Below are 23038 nucleotides of genomic sequence, written 5' to 3' on the forward strand. Positions count from 1 at the left end.
TTACAAATAAAAATCTGAAAAGTGTGGCGTGCAAAAGTATTCAGCCCTCTTTACTCTGATACCCCTAAATAAAATCCAGTGCAACCAATTGCCTTCAGAAGTCATCTAATTAGTAAATAGAGTCCACTTGTGTGTAATCTAATCTCAGTATAAATACAGCTGTTCTGTGAAGGCCTCAGAGGTTTGTTAGAGAACATTAGTGAACAAACAGCATCATGAAGCCCAAGGAACACACCAGACAGGTCAGGGATAAAGTTGTGGTGAAGTTTAAAGCAGGGTTAGGTTATAAAAAAATATCCCAAGCTTTGAACATCTCACGGAGCACTGTTCAATCCATCATCCGAAAATGGAAAGAGTATGGCACAACTGCAAACCTACCAAGACATGGCTGTCCACCTAAACTGACAGGCCGGGCAAGGAGAGCATTGATCAGAGAAGCAGCCAAGAGGCCCATGGTAACTCTGGAGGAGCTGCAGAGATCCACAGCTCAGGTAGGATAATCTGTCCACAGGACAACTATTAGTCGTGCACTCCACAAATCGGGCCTTTATAGAAGAGTGGCAAGAAGAAAGCCATTGTTGAAAGAAAAGCCATAAGAAGTTCCGTTTGCAGTTTGCCACAAACCATGTGGGGGACACATCAAACATGTGGAGGAAGGTGCTCTGGTCAGATGAGACCAAAATTGAAGTTTTTGGCCTAAATGCAAAACGCTATGTGTGGCGGAAAACTAACACTGTACATCACCCTGAACACACCATCCCCACTGTGAAACATGGTGGTGGCAGCATCATGCTGTGGGGATGCTTTTCTTCAGCAGGGACAGGGAAGCTGGTCAGTTGATGGGAAGATGGATGGAGCCAAATACAGGGCAATCTTGGAAGAAAACCTGTTAGAGTCTGCAAAAGACTTGAGACTGGGGCGGAGGTTCACCTTCCAGCAGGACAACAACCCTAAACATACAGTCAGAGCTACAATGGAATGGTTTAGATCAAAGCATATTAATGTGTTAGAATGGCCCAGTCGAAGTCCGGACCTAAATCCAATTGAGAATCTCTGGCAAGACTTGAAAATTGCTGTTCACAGATGCTCTCCATCCAATCTGACAGCTTGAGCTATTTTGCAAAGAAGAATGGGCAAAAATGTCAGTCTCTAGATGTGCAAAGCTGGTAGAGACATACCCCAAAAGACTTGCAGCTGTAATTGCAGCGAAAGGCGGTTCTACAAAGTATTGACTCAGGGGGGCTGAATACTTTTGCACGCCACATTTTTCAGTTTTTTATTTGTAAAAAAATTTGAATACCATGTATCATTTTCCTTCCACTTCACAATTATGCATCACTTTGTGTTGGTCTATCACATAAACTCCCAATAAAATACATTTACGTTTGTGGTTGTAACGTGACAAAATGTGGAAAAGTTCAAGGGTATGAATACTTTTGCAAGCCACTGTAAGTGTGATGTGTTCCATGTATGCACGTCAAACCCGGGCAGGACCTTCACAATGAATGGCAAGGCCCTGGGGATTGTTGTACAGCAGAGGGATATAGGAGCAGTTACATAGTTCCCTTAAAGTGGCAACACTCGGGCAGCAAAGAAGGCTTTTGGTACATTGGCCTTCATCCGTCAAGGTTAGGACGTTCTATTACAGTTGTACAAGATGCTGGCGAGGTTACATTTGGAGTATCATGTTTGTTTTGGCACCCTACAATAGAAAGGATGTTATTAAGCTGGAATGAATGCAGAAAAGATTTGAGGATGTTGCAAGGACATGAGGCCTGATCTTCAGTCTAATGTGAAATTGGGCAAGCTAGGACTAGCAATGTTACAAAATTCTGAGCAGATGCTCAGCCACGATTCAGGTACGATTGAGCATCTGCCCCACCCCTTGTGTGTGATTTTGGCGCTGTTTAGAGGGGGCGGGTTTAAAACGCGATTTTTACTAGGCTGTTCCAATCGAAAATGTTCAGCCTAGTAAATCATTAACGGAAAATCGCTGAAAGACCCCGTCGCAATAGGTATTATTAGTTTTTATGGCCTTGTATAATATTTATAGTAGTTTAAAAATCACTCTCTCACTCCGCAACCTCTCGCAGCCCCAGGGTTTTATAAAGCAAACAATTAAAGGTATGTACCTTATTTTTACATGAAATGGGGCTTGTTAAGAACCCTGTATATAAAGTTTTCTATAGCAAGTAGCTCATTTTGGGCTCTTTATATCCCGCAGTATTTTTCTGGGCATTTGAGGGCACAAATCCAGCGCAATGTGAACGTTCTAAACCAGCGCGTTCACAGGAACCCACTAGAAAGCCGATTTAAATTGACTTTAATTTACAGCAAATGAACACTAAATTCCTTCCATTTGGCCTATAAATTGATGTAAATGAGATTTAAAAATCATGTTAGGCTATTTAAAAATGTTAATCATTTATTAAGAAATGGATAGATGTTTAGACTAGTAATTGAAGTTTGAAATTAGCTACAATTGGGTAACTAACTAATTATATGCTTTAATTTCAGGTCATCCAAGTAAGATTATATTATATTTGTTTCAGAATGCTTCAATCTATGATAACTGAAAATTTCATTCAGTTCTCTTAATTTTTAAGAAGGTTATGGGTTTTTGACTGTCCACGATCACAGCTTTTTTGTTATGTCCATAGAAAATCAATAGGGAACAAGATGCTAATTTCCGAGTATGAAAATGGCCATAACGTTTTTATTACTTGAGATATGAAAGTGAATTAGGTGTCAAATTAAACTTATTGTTATGCTTTATCTGATGGGATAAATTGCAGACTTGATTTTTTAAATCTCAAAATTTTGTAACATTGCTAGACATAGGTTTAAAATGAGAGGGGACAGATTGAACATAGACACAAAATGCTGGAGTAACTCAGCGGGACAGCAGCATCTCTCGAGAGAATGAGTGTATGACGTTTCGGGTCGAGACCCTTCTTCAGCCTTCCTACAAAAGTATGGCATGGACATGTTTATGTGCTGCATGACAGTAGATGTTGTTATTGCGCCTACCTCAGCCGCCTCCTGGAGCACAGGGCGGGACGATAGACGGACAGCCCTCTCTGCGCTGCCACTCCCGCTGGCACTCCCACTCCCACTCCCCTCCCGCCTCCAAGAGCCGCCCCCGCTCCACGCCCCTCCTCCCGCCCCTCCCCCTCCTCGCCCTTTTTCGCCCCTCCCCGCCCATCCCCTCCTCCACTTGGTCCGCCCCTCCGCTCCGTTCCGCGCTCTCCGCCCCTCCCTGACCTTTCACCTGCCCCTGTGACGAGCTGCAGGAAACCCCGACGGAAGTCGACGCCATCTTGGAGGTTGCCGGGAGGGAGGCTGTGAAAAGTGGGCTTCATATTTATTTAACCTGGGGGCAGCTTTGAAGTGACAGTCGTGCACAGACGCCGATAGACGACGGTGAGGTGGAGACGGGGGCTGCGGTGTAGCGGCGGCCCAGCCCGGTTGTGACTGGGCGGGGAGAGGAGGAGAAGAGAGGGAGGGCCCGGCCCGGCCGACCGACCGGCAGAGGAGGGCGCAGAGGCTGTGGCCCGGCTCTTTGCCTCCGCCCGTCCCCGGCTCTTTGCCGCCGCCGGGCCTAGGGCGGCTGGGTGTATGTCGGGGCTTGTTCGTTGCTGGGTCCGCTGTAGCCCGCCGGCCGTGTGGCTGAGTCAGGCCGCTCCCCTGCAGCTCACTGGCCTCCGGCGTCCCCGCCGTACACTTCACTTCACCCCCCGATCAATGATGGATGGAGGCGACCTGCGGCCACAGCTCAGTCCTCTGCCCCCACCTCTACCCCCCTGCTCCCACATCTAACCTTCGCACTGTAGAAAATCCAACAGCTTTTGTTGTTTGCAAGCTCCTCATCCAGCTGACATTGGTGGTGCCAGGTTGGGTGGTGCCAGTTGGGTGGGGAAGTGGATTCAGTTGAAGAAGGCTGCATTGCATGAATTATGAGACGTGCAGCACGGTTCTAGCAGCTTCAATCGTGTTTTGTTAAGCTGTCCACATATGCAGTGTGGTATTTTTCGCATGGAATATGAAAGATCACAGCCCGGTGAGGCTGGGACGTTGGCACTGAGGTTTTTTTTAACGTTCTCGTGCTAAGTTGTATCATGCAGTAGATCTTCATGACATTCCTCTGCAGTATTTGTAGGGGGAGGATTATTGTATTCATCAGTGTAACAATGGATTCATTTATGAACTAGAGTGTGGCTTCACACACTAATGACATCACTACTTTGCTTTCCTAGATTCTAATCAATGCTCTTTACATGCATGTACATTTCCTGATTTCATGTTTCCCTTGATTTACCATACCGATTTCAAAATGGCACAGATACATGTCAAATGGGTGTTTATTTTGAATGTTGTAATATTGATATTGATTGCTGACTTTTATTTGAAACAGGAAATTTGTGACTAGCATTAAGTAACTTTCTCATTTGAAGTTTTTTACATGCATCGGAGGCAAATTTGGGATTAACGCCAGGAAGTAGTGTTATACCAGTTGGAAGGGCAAGCTTTGTTTTTGAATGATTGAGGAATGCATATGGCAGGATACCATTTACTTTTAGCTTTGATGTAAAGTGTTGGAGATGTACAAAAAACCTGGATAATGGACTGCTCCAGTGCCAGAGTCGCGTCTCTTTTCAAATAACACAGATACATGTAAAACTTCCATCTATTGGTGCTCTTGCCCTGATATTGTAGCACTCACTACTGCGCCAATCTATATTTATGTCTCTCAGAGAAAGTAACTTGTGGCATCTCAGAAATTCTAAACTTCCATATTATATGCAATCTCAGACTTATTTCTCGTTGGATTCTTGCTTGCAGTGATAGAGAGAAGACATCCATCCCATGACTCTGGTCCGGATTTGAACTGAAGTTCGGGGTGAAAGTTTTTTGCCCACTGCACTAAGCCTCAAAGGTATTCTTGATTCAAAGTTGATCTTGTCATATATATTTCCATGTGTGATCATTGAGTATCTTAACACAATAAGTTTATTAGGAAGACATTATTTGCCTGATCCAGGAAATTTCAATTGTAGTACATTTATGCAATAATTGGCTTAAAAATTAATCATATTATTTAGAAACATTTGAAAGTAAGTAGAAATCTAGCATTGTACAAATGTAAGTAATTGTTTATAAATTGTCCTATAATAGATGATAGTTTGTTTTAAAAAAAAAAAAGTTTTCCTTTATGGTTTAGTTGCTTTTTTGGATAAATTGCTATCAGTTATAATATTTGGTTCGAAGAATGACAAAATGCTTGAGTAACTCAGCGCGACAGGCAGTATCTTTGGATAGAAGGAATGGATGATGTCACCCATTCCTTCTATCCAGAGATGCTGCCTGTCGCGCTGAGTTACTCCAGCATTTTCTGTCCATCGAACCAAATATTATTTGTTGCACAGGTAATGTTAATTAGAATTGAAAAATAGATCTTCATAATATGTCGGGTGTGCAGAGTATCTCTGATCTCACTTTATTCCTGGCAACTGGAATTAAATTAGAGCTTTTAAAAGCTTTCAAGTTATTTTGAAATCTGAAAATGGATTGATTCTTCTACCTGACATTCTGTCTGCAATTTGAGGGTCTTCCTTTTTAACTATTATGTGTGTGATTTTATACATTTTAACACTGGTTGATCAATGTTCCCTATTGTGGCCTGGGCTGGTTCTGACCAGGCGGGGAGAGGAGAATTGAGTGGTGCATTGCTGTGGCTACAATGGCTACAGTTCCAAAGTGTTTGGTAGAGTGGAGAAGAAAAAAACATTTTAGGAAATGAATGCTTTTATGTCAAACTTCATTGATTCTGCAATCTCCTTCTAGCATAGGTCTTGTGTGAGTGCATGTTGATAGTTTTGCTCTGATGTAAGGTCATTTTGTATTAGGATCCAGCGTCTTCCTACATCACACTAGTGACCAAAAATACTCCCATTTGGAATGCTTAGAGATGACCTGAGGCACGGAAGGAGTGATAAAGATTAAGTCTTGGTTGATGGCCCATTTGCAAGATTCTTATTGATGGATAAAGCATGCTGCATATACAAAATTGAGACCTGTGTGCATTACAAAGTGCAGTGGTGTGTTGATGTGTGTTTGGGTCTCATCAGATTTAACCTTGAATTTTGAAGCCTCCAATGTTTTCACCTTTGTGAAATAACGTAATGGAGGCCTAATGTGGTAATGCATAGGTTTGCAACTCCTGTATATATTGACACATTCTACATCTTTACCAGATAATATTGATGTTTCCACTTCTCATCCCTTGGCTCCATATGAGCAGGTGTATGCCCCATCAGCAGGGCCAGTTGTTGTCCTTGGTAGTTTGTGATAATTTGTGGTGAGAAAACAAAACATTTAAACTCATTGTATTTGTGATGATACATGAGCTGTTTTCTGGTCTATGTGTGGGATGTTAGACATGCCACCTGTTTTCACTCTGACTGAGAAAAATTAGGAGCATAAATACTGCTTGGCATGCTGTGTTGATGTGAAATAAATGCTTTTAACTGAAGTAATACGTTTGGTTACAGTACCCATGGTTACTTAAGATGTGAGGTAATTGCTGAGTGGTGAGAACAAAGTAGTTGACAAAGGCACTTAGAATATTTAAGATGTGAGTTTTCTATAAACAAAGTCAGGTGATTAAACCCAGTAAACACAGCAAGTAACTTTTACTCCGATTTGCAAGCTTAGTGATTTTCTCTTGCCCGCGAAATTTAGATTTTGGCTGTTTTATTGAGAAATACTTCCAGAAAGGAAACTTTTGTGAAATTTAAATGTTTAATATTCAGTACAGGCTATTTAAATATCAATTGCCATTTTGGTTTCCTTTGAATATATGAAACCTGCCTTTACCTTCACAATTTTGAGCTGGCTCCGATTATTGTCTATACAAAATGGTGTTCAGGTGTTGCTACTGACCTGCTGAACTGAATATGCCTCGGTTTTCCAGACGTTAAGAGGGATAAACTCCAATATTGTACAAAAATCTACTTCCTTGTGGCCTCTACATTAATAGATGCAGCATTAAGGGAAGCAAATGGGTTTGTAATGCAACATTATAAAGGGCCTGTCCCACTTGCTGTTTTTTTTCTTTTTTTTTTCCTTTTTCGGTGAGACTGCTGGCGTTATATCAGGGTCTCATAAAGATTTTGAACATTTCAAAATCTAGTGGCGACAAAAAAAATGTTGTGACACGTCGGTCAATGATGCTGGCAGTCGCCAAAAAAATCGGTGTGGGACAGGCCCTTTAAGGTGGTATTCAGTACCCCTGCAGCAGCCACAAGTAAGGAGCTGAAGTGGCTTCAGTGTCAATTGTAACAGCCAGTTGACACCATTGCAGAAACATATTGCCAGTTGAACTGCAAGGCCATAAAGGCAGCTAAAGGAAATATGTTCAAATTTTGATGTCCTATTTTTATAACTCCATTCATTTCAGCATGAGCTGTAGCTGATCTTGCAAAATAGGAAAGGTGTGTTTTTGAAGACCCACAAATTATTTTGTAGATGCATGAATATGTTTGGAAATTGACATAGATTTCTTAATCTATGGTGATGTTCAATTTTAAATAAATTACTAAATTGTGAATTCCCCCCCCCCCCCTTTTTTTCCCCTGAAATTTTCGAAATTTCAAATGAAATAGGCCATAAGTAAGTACAGTTTGAATACTTATTCCATACCAAAACCTGGTTGACTCAAAAGAGCAGACTATATTTTTATTAAATTTGTACTTTTTGTATTTTAAAATGTTATTTTTGCTTCAATTTCTCTATCATGTGTAGTAGCATTTTTTTTGCGTACCAATTGTACTTTACTGCTTCATCTGTGTTAATGAGCCACAAGAGCACAATTAAGCCATTCAGTCCATCAAATCTACTCCGCCATTCAATCATGGCTGATCTATGTTTTCTCCTCAACCCCATTTTCAGGCCATCTGTCCGTAACCTTTTACTCTCTTCCTAACCAATGTGTTGGATGCTACAGTATTTTTGGCAATGAAATCTACAGATTCGCCACCCTCTGGCTAAATAAATTCCTCCTCACTTACATTTTGAAGAAATGTCCTTTTTTTCTGAAGTTGTGCCTTTTGGTTCTCGACTCTACCATTACTGGAAATGTTCTTTCCGCATCTACTCTTTAGGCCTTTCATAATCCAGTAGGTTTCAATGAGATTCCCCTCTTTCCCCCCCCCCCCCCCCCCCCCCCCCCATATCTTTCTAAACTTCTCATACATTAATCCAATCATCTCAGGTAATTCTTGTAATCCTTCTTTCGGCCCTCTCCAAAGCCAGTACATCCCTCCTCGGATAAGGGGCCCAAAACTGCTCTTAAATGTGGCCCCATCAGCACGTGATAAAACCTCAGTATTACAAACTTGCTTTCACAGTGCCCTCTATAATGTTTGGGACAAAGACCCATCATTTATTTATTTGTCTCTGTACTCCACAATTTGAGATTTGTAATAGGAAAAATCACATGAGGTTAAAGTGCACATTGTCAGATTTTAATAAATGCCATTCTTACACATTTTGGCTTCACCATGTATAAATTACAGCTGTGTTTATACATAGTTCCCCCATTTCAAGGCACCATAATGTTTGGGACACAGCAATGTCATGTAAATGAAAGTAGTCATGTTTAGTATTTTGTTGCACATCCTTTGCATGCAATGATTGCTTGAAGTCTGCGATTCATGGACATCACCAGTTGGTGGGTGTTTTCTCTGGTAATGCTTTGCCAGGCCTGTAATGTAGCCACCTTTAGCTTATGCTTGTTTTGGGGGCTAGTCCTGTTCAGTTTTCTCTTCAGCATATAAAAGGCGTGCTCAATTAGGTTCAGATCGGGTGATTGACTTGGCCACTCTAGAATTGACCATTTTTTAGCTTTAAAAAAACTCCTTTGTTGCTTTAGCAGTATGTTTGGGATCATTGTCTTGCTGTAGGATGAACCGCTGCCAAATTAGTTTTGAAGCATTTGTTTGAACGAGCAGATAGAATGTGTCTATACATATCAGAATTCATTATGCTACTACCATCAACAGTGGTATTATCAATGAAGATAAGTGAGCCAGTACCTTCAGCGGCCATACATGCCCAGGCCATAACACCCCACTACCGTATTTCAGAGATGAGGTGGTATGCTTTGGACCTTGGGCAGTTTCTTCTCTCCTCCATACTTTGCTCTTGCCATCGCTCTGATATCAATTAATCTTCGTCTAATCTGTCCACAAGACCTTTTTTCCAGAACTGTGCTTGCTCTTTTAAGTATTTCTTGGCAAACTGTAACCCGGCCATCCTATTTTTGCAGCTAACCAATGGTTTGCATCTTGCAGTGTCGTAGGTTCATGAAGTCTTCTGCGGACAGTGGCCATTGACAAATCCACACCTGACTTCTGACAAGTGTTTCTGATCTGTCAGACGGGTGTTTGGGGTTTTTTCTTTATTATAGAGATTCTTCTGTCATCAGCTGTGGAGGTCTTCCATGGTCTGCAAGTCGCAGTGCTCTCTTTCTTCTTAATGATGTTCCAAACAATTGATTTTGGTAAGCCTAAGGTTTGGCTGATGTCTCTACCAGTTTTATTTTTGTTTCTCAGTCTCATAATGGCTCTTTGACTTTCATTGGCACAACTTTGGTCCTCCTATTGATAAACAGCAATAAAAGTTTCCAAAGGTGATGGAAAGGCTGGAGGAAAGACTAGGTGCTAAGATCTCTCATACCTGCATTAAGGAGGCAATTATGCATGTCTGAGCAATTATAAACACCTGTTTAGCCATGTGTCCCAAACATTATTGTGTCCTGAAATGGGGAGACTATGTATAAACACAGCTGTCATTTCTACATAGTGAAACTAAAATGTATTGCCTGTAAAGATGGCCTTTATTAAAATCAACTTTTACATTTTTTTTAGTGTGTTTTAAAGTATGTTTTTAATGTTTCTTTGTGTGTCTTGTGGGGGGGGGGACCACTTCGGTCGCCTCCTCCACGGAGAGGCAACTTTTTCCATGTTGCCTGCCCCGTGGCCTAACAACGAGGATCGGGCGGTCTTTCCCGGAGACCCGCCCAGGGCTTCAGCGGCCGGCGGTCTGCAGAGCTCGGCATCCGCAGCTCGGGATCCCTCGTGGGGGACCCGGGGGAAGAAGAGCTCCAACTACTGGCCCGCGGCCAACTTTACCGCGGGCACGGCGGGGACTTACTTGCCATCAGGAGTGGGGTCCCTCGCCAGGGATCCCTGAAGAGGAGCTCCAGACCGCCGGCCCTGTAGTCTACGGTGCTTCTGGCTGCGGCGAGGCGGGAACTTTAAATCTGTGACCGCCGGCGGCCTACACCAGCCTGAAGTCGCGGGCTCTGGTGGGGAGGCACCGATTCAGGACTTACCTGGACTTTTTACCTTGTCTGCACATCTGGAAGCCCATAGCGACGGCTGCGGAGGGTTGAGGTCCCGACCACGGGGGAAAGTGGAGGAGGACTGGCCAATTTTTGTACCTTCCACCACAGTGATGAATGCTATGGTGGATGTTTGTGTTAAATTTTTTGTGGAGTACAGATGCAAAGAAATAAATGATGGGTCTTTGTCCCAAACATTATGGAGGGCGCTGTATATTCTAGTCCCTTCGAAATGAATATGAACATTACATTTGCCTTCATCACAGCCGACTCAACCAGCAAATTAACCTTTTGGGAATCCTGCACTAGTACTCCCATGTCCCTTTGCACCACCAATTCCTCTCCCCTTTTGGAAAGTTGTCTACGCCTTTATTCCTTCGACCAAAGTGCGTGACTGTATGTTTGCTACGCTGTATTCCACTTGGCACCACTTTGCCCGCTCTCCCAACTTGTCCATATGCAGCCTCCCTGCTTCCTCTACGCTATCTACCCCTCCACCTATCTTCATATTTTCCACAACCTGGTCATAAAGCCATCAATTCCCTCGTTCAGTTCGTTAATATATATTGTGAGAATAGCGGACCCAACATGACACCTGCGGAACGCCACTGGTCACCGCAGCCGACCAGAAAAGGCATTCTGCCAGTCAACTAATCTGTCCACGTTAGTACCTTGCTTCTAATACCATGGAACCATAATAATATGTTTAGCAGCCTCACGTGTGGCACCTTATCAAAGGCCTTTTGAATATTGTTTTATTTAAATTGCCATATTTTATAATGAGACAAAACTGTACATGCAAAGTCAAGGTTTCCTGCTTTGAAGTATATTATTCCATTTATTTTCAACACAAATATTTTCACTGCCATTTATGGCTGTTGTATGAAAATGTACTTTCCATGCACCCTTTACCAGCTTTCTCCTTTTGGTATTGGCAGTCTGATAGTTCTGAGGAATAGTGTAATGTGTTTAAATTATTTTCTGAATGGACAATTTAAATCAAATCCCCACATTTTTCAGTAATTCAGCAAGCAGTGCGGTTTGCAGCCTTCTCTGGTGGAACAGAGTAAAATCACTGAGATTACTTTAGGCAATACAGGTGCACAACCTTTTATCCGAAAGCCTTGGGACCAGACACTTGTCGGATTTCGGACATTTTAGGATTTCCGAATGGAAGATTTTTAGCGTAGATTAGGTAGGTAGCGCGGGCGGCTTGAAACGTCTGGAGCGGCTGCCTCCTCCCCGGAGACCGGGGAATCATTGTAAATCATTGCATAAATGTTAGTCAGTTAGTTTGGAGGGATTTTATGTGGTGGTGGTGGGGTGAAGGGGGAAACTTTAATTCTTAGTCCCCTACCTGGTCGGCGACTCCCAACATCGCGGAGCTGGGGCTCCGTCCGGCCGCGGGCGGCGCCGGTTGTAGCTCCGACCCCGGCAACTCTACCCCTGGCTGCGAGGCGCTCCAAATCCAGCGCCGCCTGCGGCTGGACGCCCGCAGTCCCAGCTCTGCGAATGTTGGGAGTCGGCGGCCACAGCGCTCTGGAGCTTACCGCACGGCGACCCGGTAAGGCATTGCCCGCTCCCCGCTGGTATCCCAGCGCTGCGACGCCGCCGACTCCCAACATTCGCGGAGCTGGGGCTGCGGGCGTCCGGCCGCGGGCGGCGGTGGATTTGGAGCGCCTCGCAGCCAGGGGTAGAGTTGCCGGGGTCGGAGCTACAACCGGCGCAGCCCGCGGCCGGACACCCGCAGCCCCAGCTGGGAGTTGGTGGCCACAGCGCTGCGGAGTTTATTGTACGGCGACTCGGTAAGGCATTGACCGCTCCCCGCCTCTCCGACCAGGTAGGGGACTAAGAATTAAAGTTTACCCCCTCACCCCCCCCTCTCCTCCCCTCCCCCTTCACATAAAAGCCCTCCAAAGTAACTGACTAACATTTAAGCAATGATTTACAGATGTTTAAGTGTCTCCTCGGTCTCCGGGGAGGAGGCAGCCACTACAGTAGTACAGACCTGGGTTGACCGTGGGTCGTTTCGGGTCAAGTTTGGCGCCAAACGCGAGCTTTGGTGTGCAGACGACATCCTGGAAAAAATGGCCGGTTTTCGGAGTTTTTCGGTTTCCTGAACTCCGGATAAAAGGTTGTGCACCTGTATATGAAATGTCATCGTATTTTTAAACTTTTTTGAAAGATGAGCACAATGAGCTATAAATAGTACATTAAACCATTGTGCCAAACTATTCAGCATTTGTAAACTAATTTCATGTATCTTTATTTGCAATTTTAATTTTTTTAATATTTGTATGTGTTTGAAATGTGGCTGTTTTTTGAATTGGCATCATATTTGCCAGTTACTTCATGCTGATTTGATGTACCTTGAATTAAAACTACATGCCTTGCATAATAGGGAGCTCCAGTTTTAGTAACCAAGGAATGCAATAGCAAATTGGATTGAGTACCATGAATACCTGCTACAGGAAGGCTCAAGATGCAACACTGATTTAATGCCGATGATCAAAGTTGAAGTATTGTCCCAGTGTAACTAGTTACTTGTCGAATTGCTGTAATCAGTAGCTACATTAATTTTGATCCTTAAAGGGAGTGTTGCTGACAGAAGAAAATCGTAAACTTGATAGATGTTGACAATATTTGTTATCACCAGTTGATAATTGCAGCAAGGTGGTCTATTTGCTTATTCCTGTTCAATTGTTGGATTGAATTGTCAGGCATACAATATTGTGATGGCATTTAAAGTATCTTTTTTTAAAGTAAGAAACTTTCTGGAAATCTGAAGTAAAAACTAATGCTCTCCCCCAGCAAGTCAGCAGCATTTGTGAAGATTAAGTTATTGGTTCAGTTCAAAGACCCTGCATCGGAACTGGGGAAGTAAGGCAAACTATGTTTTATGTCGCAGAGGAGATGGGGTGGGGTTGAATTGGGGAAAGGGATTAAATGTGGTGAGATGAGGTCAGGGTTGCTTTGGAAATTCTTTTGTCAAATTGATTAAATGGGATAATGTATGATCTGCTAATTGGGTGTGTGACATACCCAAAGGGTCAGAGTGTACCAATGAAGAGAAGAGCCATATTTTTTGATGGCTTACCGTAAAATGGTCAGTTCTCAGATAGACAAAGGAAGCTTAAGTTGTAGAATTTGGTACTGAGTCGGGAAGATGCAGTATGCCTTGACGGATACGATGTGCTTGTGTTGTTATAACAACTGGAGAGGCTACAACTGGGACAGAACAGAGTGGGATGGAGAATTAAAGTGATAATCCTGGGCTTGCTCTTTCCATCCTTTCCCCACCTGTGCAACTCGTAACTCATTAATTTATCTTTGTTTCTATTCTGAAGGATCTTTGACCTAAAACATGAACTAGTTTTTCTTTCCAAAAATGCTGCTTCACCTGTGTATTTCTGGCGTTTTCTGCATTTTTAATGGTTTGATTTACAGTTAAATTTTAGAATGGCCACTGAAATATATTATACGGTTTTTATTGGTGTGGTGGAGATATTAAAACATCAATCCCGCAGATATCCCAATTAACTTGAAGTTCGTGCAGGTTAATTGGAAATTACCTTGAAATTGGGGATGCTAATTGACCAGTCATAGTTTGCAGCACGAAAATGGGCTCTTTGGCCACTACTTCCATGCCGACCCTTTTGTCTATCTATATTGATCCTGTTTGCTCACATACATACCAATACATTGCCTGTCCGTTCCCTTGACAGATGGTGTCTGGCCCATTGACTTTCTTTAGTAATTTGTTTTTTTTCCCCCCAGAGTTCCAGCATCTGCTGTTTCTTGTCTTGCCTATTTTATGTCTGTCTTAATACCTCAAGCAGTGCTGTATTTGATTCCACCACTGCCTCTGGCATTGAGATCTAGATCTCAACCACTCAGTTTAAACATTCCCTTTGGATCCCCTTCTAAACTCCTCCCTTCTAACCTATATAAACCTGTATTGATACCATGCTGTGGGAATACTTATTTTGACTATCCACCATATCCATACCTCTCAAAACTTTTATCAAGTCACCCTTCAGCCTTTCACCCCAGGAAAAACAGACCTAGCCTACTGAATCTCTCCCCTTAACTGAAGTCCTCCAATTAGGGAAACATCCTGGTGAATCTTTACACTCTCCAGTGCATTCACGTCCTACGTATTTACAAATTTGAAATGAGTGTTGAATAATATAATTTTAACATTTACATGAGCGGACCCGTTGGGCCCATTTCCAGCAACGCAATATTCCACCACTCGCCAATAGAATAGTAGAATAGAATAGAATAGATTATTTATTGTCATTGTAACATGAACCATGTACAACGAAATTTAATAAAGCGTGGCTGCGCAGGCGCGACTGACAGGTTCTCGTTGTGATGCCAGAGATCCCTGTTGTGACGCGAGTCAAGGCCACCCTCGCCCAACTGTGCAGGCACAGCCGGCACGTGAGAGCGTGACTGCGACTTTTTAAAAGTTTAAAAATGGCAATAACTTGTAAAATATAAGATCAATGTGAACGCATCTTACTCCCCCTCTTCAGTCCCCTATTCCCCTCCTCCATTATCCTCCCTCTCCCCATCCTCCACCAATCCTCCTCTGCTTCCACTGCTCACCCCCTCCCTCCCCTCCTCTCTCTTCCCCCTCCCCTCCTCCATTACCTCCCCATCCCTCTCCCTACCCATATCCTCCATTCCCCTTCATCCCCAGGTACTCCCCTCCTCTTCACCCTCCCTCTTCTTTCCACTCTCCTTTTCACCTCCTCCACTGCCCTCCTCTCCCTCTATCCTCCACACACCCCCCCCCTCACCTCCCCAGGATTTTGTTGTAAACCACCGCTGGTCCTGTTTACTCCACCACGTCGGCGATGAAATTGTTCTTGAGGTGGGGGGGAGGGTTGGGCCGAGAGGTCTGGAGCCGGGAGGGAGAGGCCGAGGCTGCGGCCAAGTCCTTGCCCTGGATCCCTCACCTCTCGCTGCCCGCGGGCGCAGAGGAGCAGCGCAGCCACCCCCAGACCTAGCCTCAGCGCCGCGTTAATTTCAAATCACACACCCGCGGATTAAATAGACAAAAAGTGCAGGAGTAGACCATTCGGCCCTTCGAGCCAGCACCGCCATTCAATGTGATCATGGCTGATCACCCCCAATTAGTACCTTATTCCTGCCTTCTCCCCATATCCCCTGGCTCTGCTATCTTTTAGAGCCCTATCTAGCTCTCTCTTGAAAGTTTCCAGAGAACCAGCCTCCACCGGCCTCCGAGACGGAATATTCCACAGCCTCACAACACTCTGTGTGGAAAAAGTGTTTCCACATCTCTGTTCTAAATGGCTTACCCCTTAATTTTAAACTGTGGCCCCTGGTTCTGGACTCCCCCAACATCGGGAACACGTTTCCTGCCTCTAGTGTCTCCAAACCCTTAATCTTATATGATTCAATAAGATCTCCTCTCATCCTTCTAAATTCCAGAGTATACAAGCCCAGCCGCTCCATTCTCTCAGCATATGACAGTTCCACCATCCCGGGAATTAACCTTGTAAACCTACGCTGCACTCCTTCAAAAGCAAGAATGTCCGTCCTCAAATTAGGGGACCAAAACTGCACACAATACTCCAGGAGTGGTCTCACTAGGGCCCTGTACAACTGCAGAAGGACCTCTTTGCTCCTATACTCGACCACTATCCATAATGACTCCACATATCCTGTTTCAATGTCACCTCTTGCCAGGGACTGAATTTCATTCCGTACCAACAGAGCTACCCCACCCCCTCTGCCCACCTGTCTGTCTTTTCGATTGGAGGTATACCCTTGAATATTCAGTTCCCAGCTCTGGCCCTCTTGCAGCCATGTCTCTGTAATTCTCACAATGTCATACTTGCCAATTTCTAACTGAGCCTCAAACTCATCCACTTTATTTCTTGTATTTCGCGCATTCATATACAACACTTTGACTTTGGTATTCACCTCCCCTCTCACACCGCTTACAATTGGCCCTGACCTTATTCTCTCATAGTTCTCGAACTTTCCTTCCCCCACTGTGCACTCGCGGGGTGACTTTCAGTTATTTTAAAATCCGCATGCGTGGATACCGGGCCTACTGCACACGCACGGATCCGGCGGCCATCTTATCGTTGTGACGCGTTGGGTTCCCGTTGTGACATCGAACGCGGGTGATGGGCAGGGCAAGTGGAAAAGTTTTTTTTTGTTGTTTTTTTTAAAAATTTGTTTCAAATGTCAATAACATGTAAAATATGACATTAATCTGAATGAAACTTGGCAGTTCACATCGCAGGACAATGGTGAATAAGGTGGGCCGAAAATTGTAGAGCTATCGTGTACCGTTTTGGTGAAGTTTCGAGAAAACACGGCCCAAAGTGATGATTTTTTTTTTTTTAAGTTTAAAATGTCAATAACCTGTAAAATACATAATGTTTAAAATGTCAATAACTTGTAAAATATAACATCAATTTGGCAGTTCACACCCCAGGACAATGGTGAGTAAGGTGGGCTAAAAATTGTAGCGTTATTGTGTACCGTTCTGGCGGCGTTTTGGGAACACGCATATAAACAAACAAGATGAGAGTTTTGGTAATATATAGATAACATTTTGGATGTAGATGGGTTGGTTAATATGTTGGCAAATGACACCCAGGTACGTTAGTGGCATTTAAGAAGCCTTTGGGGAGGCATATTGATATGCTAGGAATGGAGGATATGGATTATGCACAGATAAAATAATGATCATGGCATGTTCTGTACAAACATTGTGGGCCGAAGGGCATGTCTTTGTGCTGTACTGTTGTGTTATTTTGGACTTTCCATATTTTGCTGTGCATGTTTGCCTAGTTCAAAGGGGGCAAAAGGTGAGAGAAGGAATGTTAAAGGGAGAGCTATCCAACATCTGCACTCTCCTTGACCTCGTCCTTCCAATACCGGCAAGTTCAGCTGAGGCTGAGCGAGGCTTCAGCCGGCTGAAGCAGCTGAAGAACACCATCAGAAGTTCCCTCCAGGACAACCAGGTGACGGACCAGCTCCTCATCATGCTGCATGCCAGTGACATCAAGGACTTTGAAAACATTTTTCACACGGAGAGTGGTGAATCTATGGAATTCTCTGCCACAGAAGGTAGTTGAGGCCAGTTCATTGGCTATATTTAGGAGGGAGTTAGATGTGGCCCTTGTGGCTAAAGGGATCAGGGGGTATGGAGAGAAGGCAGGTACAGGATACTGAGTTGGATGATCAGCCATGATCATATTGAATGGCGGTGCAGGCTCGAAGGGCCGAATGGCCTACTCCTGCACCTAATTTCTATGTTTCTATGTATCCCTGGCCAGCCATTATTTTGTGGCATGCAGGAGGGATGAGGGCAAGGAGGCATGACACGAGAGAAGACTCAGCTGCAGCATCTGCCTTGGGCCTCACCCTGACAGTGACAAGTCTGATGAGGAGGATGCTCTGCTCGAGACCAACTCAGATGACAATTAAAGTGACTTTTAGATGTATTTGAACAGCTCTGCCTTTACTTTGCTTTTCAGGAGATGGTTTAAATATCAAGCAGAAAACCCCACTTCAGCCATTTTTATTGCCCTTCTGGGCAATCTCACTTACCAGGTTCCATGATTGATTCCATACAGTCACCTATCCATCACTCATTTTCTTAGTGGGCACCGAGTAAAAGAGGTACTATGTACATTCAAAAGTATGGTATAGGTCTGGTCAGGTAATAATAATAATAATACAGTAACAAGTATGTTACAAGACTAAGAAAATCAAAGTACACTTCCATTCTCTTCATTTATTTTAAATTAAAAAATCCTAGAGCAGAAGGGATATATTTTGTATCTATTTTTCCCGTCTTGATGTTGTTACTGTGTCTACCTTCAAAGGTGTTAAACAGATCGGTTCAATTCTCTATCAACTTGCCTTGCCGTGACTGGGCACAACAGAGATTGATGATTCAAGAGGAAAAGACCCATGCTATGGTCATGTCATGATAATTTGCCGGTCTTTCACAGCAAATATGCTTGCATCAATCTGTAGTGTGCATGGTTAGAAATAGAAGCGGATAGAAATAATAGAAATTGCATTCATTGCAACGTGTAAAAAGAGTTGAGATACTGTATTATAATTTTGCTGCATATCATTGTGATATATATCATGTCTTGATTAGTGAATATGTTTATGTTTGTGACTTTATTTGAAGCAGAAATAATATGTGAATGCTTCATTGAGCATAATTCCGACTGGTAATAGCCCTCTCCCACGGTACGAGTTCATTCCAAGAGCTCTCCTAAGCTTAAAAAAAAATTCAAACTCGTGGTAAGCATGGAGAATGAGCGTAGCGGGTACATCGGAGCTCGGGGACGTCTCTTAGCGGCTCGTACTGCTAACAGCAGGTACTCGGGAAGACTCGATAACGGCAGGGAAGCACGGGAAGACACTTGAAGATTTTTCAACGTGTTGAAAAATGTCCATGAGAGCCCCGAGTACCGACGAGTGGCCATTACTGTAAATCTCTGAGTTCGAATCGGGGCAAACTCGTGAGAACTTGGAATGAACTCGTACCGTTAACTACGCACTTCGTCCGAGCACATTATCGCACGCGTCATGCAAGCCGTCTTAAATGACCACCTAAACTGTTATTCGGCAAGCTAAAAAGCTGCCTATGTTGGCAACAGCGAAAAAATATTAAGTGAGAGCCCTGGATCATAAATGCAGAATTGCAGTTCCTAACATGCATGCTATGCTTGCATGTAACTACTCGGACAAGGTGTGATTTTCATTTTTTGTTTCACCTCCAACTGTTGAAGCTGTTTTGAAGGTCAAGGTTGTCTTCAGGTTTTTTATTAATCCAATGTTTGAGGATGTGGCATAAGAAAGGGACATTAGAATTGCCTCGGCATCAGTGCACAAGTTATCTTTGTGTGATTGATTGCTTCCTGGTCCGTGTTCTTGAAGTTGCTTAAATGCCTTCATTTGATTTACTTATTTTGTAAGAGAGTATGCATTGCTATAATTCCCACCTCTATAGTGCATGTTAATGTTAGAAATGTTAATGTAAGGGAAAAGGACCCTGAACCAAGGAGAGTCTTATGCTGCCAGTATTGAGGAAGAATGGTGAAAAAAGGCTGTTTAGATGTAAAAGTTCTTTGCAAGACGAGTGTAGAGATAAATGTCTATTATTGAGGGATCGAGAAAAATGTTGTTTGGAAGAACCTTCTACCTTTCCCATTGGTGGCAAGAAATTTTAGATATTGTATTGGTGACAAAGGAAATGTACATTGACATGTGTGGCTTCAGTACAATCACGAGGGTGGAATGGTGATGGTATTGCTGACCTTATCCATCTTTGGAAGAGCTGGTGTTCGAGATGGGAATTGCAGTATTTAATATGTTGTTGAGAAATGGCTTGCTTGATACAAGGCAAGTAATTGACAGTATTCTGGGCTGGTGGAAGTTGCAAGCAGATCAGTATTGCAAAATCTCCGTTCAAATTCTGTTTAATCTGTTGTACATACTGCCCTCCATAATGTTTGGGACAAAGACCCATCATTTATTTATTTATTTGCCTCATAAATAGAAAAAAATCACATGTAGATAAAATGCACATTGTCAGATTTTAATAATTTTTTGTTTCACCGTGTAGAAATGGCAGCAGTTTATACATAGTCTCACCATTTCAGGGCACCATAATGTTTGGGACACAGCAATGTCATGTAAATGAAAGTAGTCATGTTTAGTATTTTGTTGCATATCCTTTGCATGCAATGACTGTTTGAAGTTTGTGATTCATGGACATCACCAGTTTTTGGGTGTCTTCTCTGGTGATGCTCTGCCAGACCTGTATTGCAGCCATCTATAACCTATGCTTGTTTTTGGGGTCTAGTGCCCTTCAATTTTCTCTTCGGCATATAAAAGGCATGATCAGTTGGGTTCACTTGGCCACTCAAGAAATGACCATTTTGTAGCTTTGAAAAACTTTGTTGCTTTAGCAGTATTTTTGGGATCATTATCTTGCTGTAGAATGAACCGCCGGCCAATGAGTTTTGAGGCATTTGTTTGGACTTGAGCATAAGAATTTCTGCCATTATTTGTGGTGTGAGGCACAATTTTCTGCAGGGAGGACTGGTCCTTTTGATAGAAGTTAACATGTTGCCACCTGAAGCAAGAGTCTGGGAGACAGTGCAGATTGGTTAGGCCTCATTAAAATGCATTTCTAAGCACCAGTTGCAATAACATGAGAATTAGCCCATTTAGAGCATGTGTGATCCTGAGAGATTTGTGGCTGAACTTCGTAAGTTTCATTTACTTGATCTTTGCTCCATTTATCTTGATATAGTAGTTCACCCAGATCTGTTATTTTGAAGTTTAATGTTGAGTGTTTGTCAACAACTTCCTAACTTCATTCCAGAATACTCCGGCTTTTGTTCCAAGCGTTTGGGTTTCTGCCATCTTTTGCTACTGCATACAAAATGTTGGAGGCTGATGTAACATTTATAATGTAAACTTAATAACCGTAGACATTTTGGAAGAACATAAATTGAAGGCAATTTGGTGCTTTATTGAAAGCTTCATGTTAATTCTTGCTTGGTGTATATGCATTTGGGTTAACAGGTTATGATGTAATGTTCTTGCTTAGCATCTTGAATGTGATCAATCTATAATTGGGTGATGCTGGGGAAATGATTACAGAAATGAAAGTTGGTAATTGGGGAATTGTAATTTAAAGTTTCAGTGGAGGTAGCTGAAGTATATAACCACGACTGTATGAACTAGAGGAGCTTGTTCCTGCATCAACTGGAACGGATCATTGTTTCCCACTCTGAAATCAGTGTGTTTCCTCTGCGTGTGACTATTATTCATGAAAATAATTACATTTTGATGAAGAGATCAACCAGCAGGCAATGTTTTGATCCTTTATTTTGTATAAGGTAAAAATCATATTTTTGTCCTCCATTTCATAAAACGGGTTTTCTGAGTTATACGGGCCATTGAGCAGAAAGGTTCACCGCCTCCACCCCCCCCCCCCCCCCCCCCCCCCATCTTAAACAAGAGGAAGGTGGAACAAGGAATGCCAGCATTCATAAATCCAGTAAACCATCAGCATGTCGGGCAGTATCTGTGAAAACAATTAACATTTGAGTTCCCACACCCTGTGGTGAGATGCTGCCTGATCTGCATTTCCAGCATCTAGCTTTCACTGCAAACTTTATTTCACCATAAGTTTGAGACGAGGAGTGATGGAAGAGACCCAAAGTAGCCTACTAGCCGCTGCAGGAATAATACAGATTTTGATCATGGAATCAGTCTAAATACAATTATGTGCATGACTGGAGTACATTAGTAAATGCAATGGTGTAGTCATAAACAAACTGGATTTTTGTTTTATTGAAGTTTCATCATTTGTTTTCCTTCTACTTTGTAGAGCCAGGATGGCCACCGCTCCATACAACTATTCTTACATCTTTAAATATATTATAATTGGTGAGTACAGTTTATTTTGAATTTCGTTAAATTTCTAGATATGGGATCAAATGCATTTTCATAGTTAATGTGAAAAAATGGGTTAACCTGTTCATAAAGCAAGCAGAAAATATTTAAAGAATCATATCAGTGGTCTGAACTAGGAATAAATTTGGCAGTTTTCAAATTTCCTGTCCTACTTTCAATTCCTCTCCAAATATTCTCTTGCAGGTAATTATTAAATATAAATAGTAAAGATTTCCAATTCAGTTACTAAATTCAGGATTATTAAATTATTATTATTTTAATAATCGATCTTAGGTAGGCATAATTCTCCCGTGCCTTTCATCCGAAATACGAGCTACTATGTTCAACTCGCGTGCCGTGGACGCTGCTTCAAGCCTTCACTTACAACGGGCAATAATGGCAGCTGAAATTTTGCCTTTGCACTGCGGTCTGCGCGCAAGGTGCTGCGCATGCCCACAGGAGCGGAGACCAATCTGCGCATGTGCGTTTTTCAAAGTCGACTGACTGCCTACAGGACCGATCTGCGCATCCGCAGTTTTACGATTTTCTACGAGTTATTTTTTTAATGATTTTTAAAGGTTGACTGACTGCCAAGTGCCTACCCTGAGTAATTACTCACTGCACATGCCTGGTAGAGACGCTGATATGCCTTCTTGGCCATTGCTTTGATAGTGGCTGCTGCAGGACAAATTGCTGGTGATAATTATGCCTTTAATAACTTGGAGGAGTGGGTAATTCTTTTTTCCTTATAGCCCCTGCATAATGTCCCTTTTTAACTCTCAATGCAATGACAATTGCTTGCACAAACTTTGTGTCCTGCGTTATTCCTGGCTGGACATCTGTGTGTTCCTGCCACACCCTCTCCTTTTCATTCTACAACAATCATGTACAACAAGTTAACTTATTAGCTATTAGGTGACCTATTAGTTATTTGCCATTTGTCTTTTCTGGGATTGTATTGTGTATGTGATGTGTATACTTACAATCGATGTTAAAACATGATTGAATTTCAAGCACATTGATTTATAATATGATTGTCTGTAACAGATCCCATGTAATCAGTTTGAGCCAAGTTAATGATTTTGGAAGAAATTGTGCAAAAATATGATTATTTGGTGTGAATACATTTTTTTAAATAATGTAATTGTG

General features: G+C 42.7%; 1 protein-coding gene across 2 annotated transcripts in view; it reads left to right on the forward strand.

The window, feature by feature from the left end:
• Positions 1 to 3265: 3265 nt before the first annotated feature.
• Positions 3266 to 23038, forward strand: part of LOC129711823 (ras-related protein Rab-14) — a 41371-nt gene continuing 21598 nt past the window's right edge. The window contains exons 1-3 of one of the 2 annotated variants that reach the window (XM_055659759.1): positions 3266 to 3423; positions 4843 to 4936; positions 21825 to 21883. In XM_055659759.1, coding sequence (XP_055515734.1) covers positions 21832 to 21883 — 52 coding nt within the window. In that variant the 5' untranslated portion in view covers positions 3266 to 3423; positions 4843 to 4936; positions 21825 to 21831. The remainder of the gene's footprint in view (positions 3424 to 4842; positions 4937 to 21824; positions 21884 to 23038) is intronic. The other variant, XM_055659760.1, reaches the window with a different exon arrangement.

Source organism: Leucoraja erinacea, chromosome 31 (genome assembly GCF_028641065.1).
Source record: "Leucoraja erinacea ecotype New England chromosome 31, Leri_hhj_1, whole genome shotgun sequence".
Lineage (NCBI taxonomy): Eukaryota > Metazoa > Chordata > Chondrichthyes > Rajiformes > Rajidae > Leucoraja > Leucoraja erinaceus.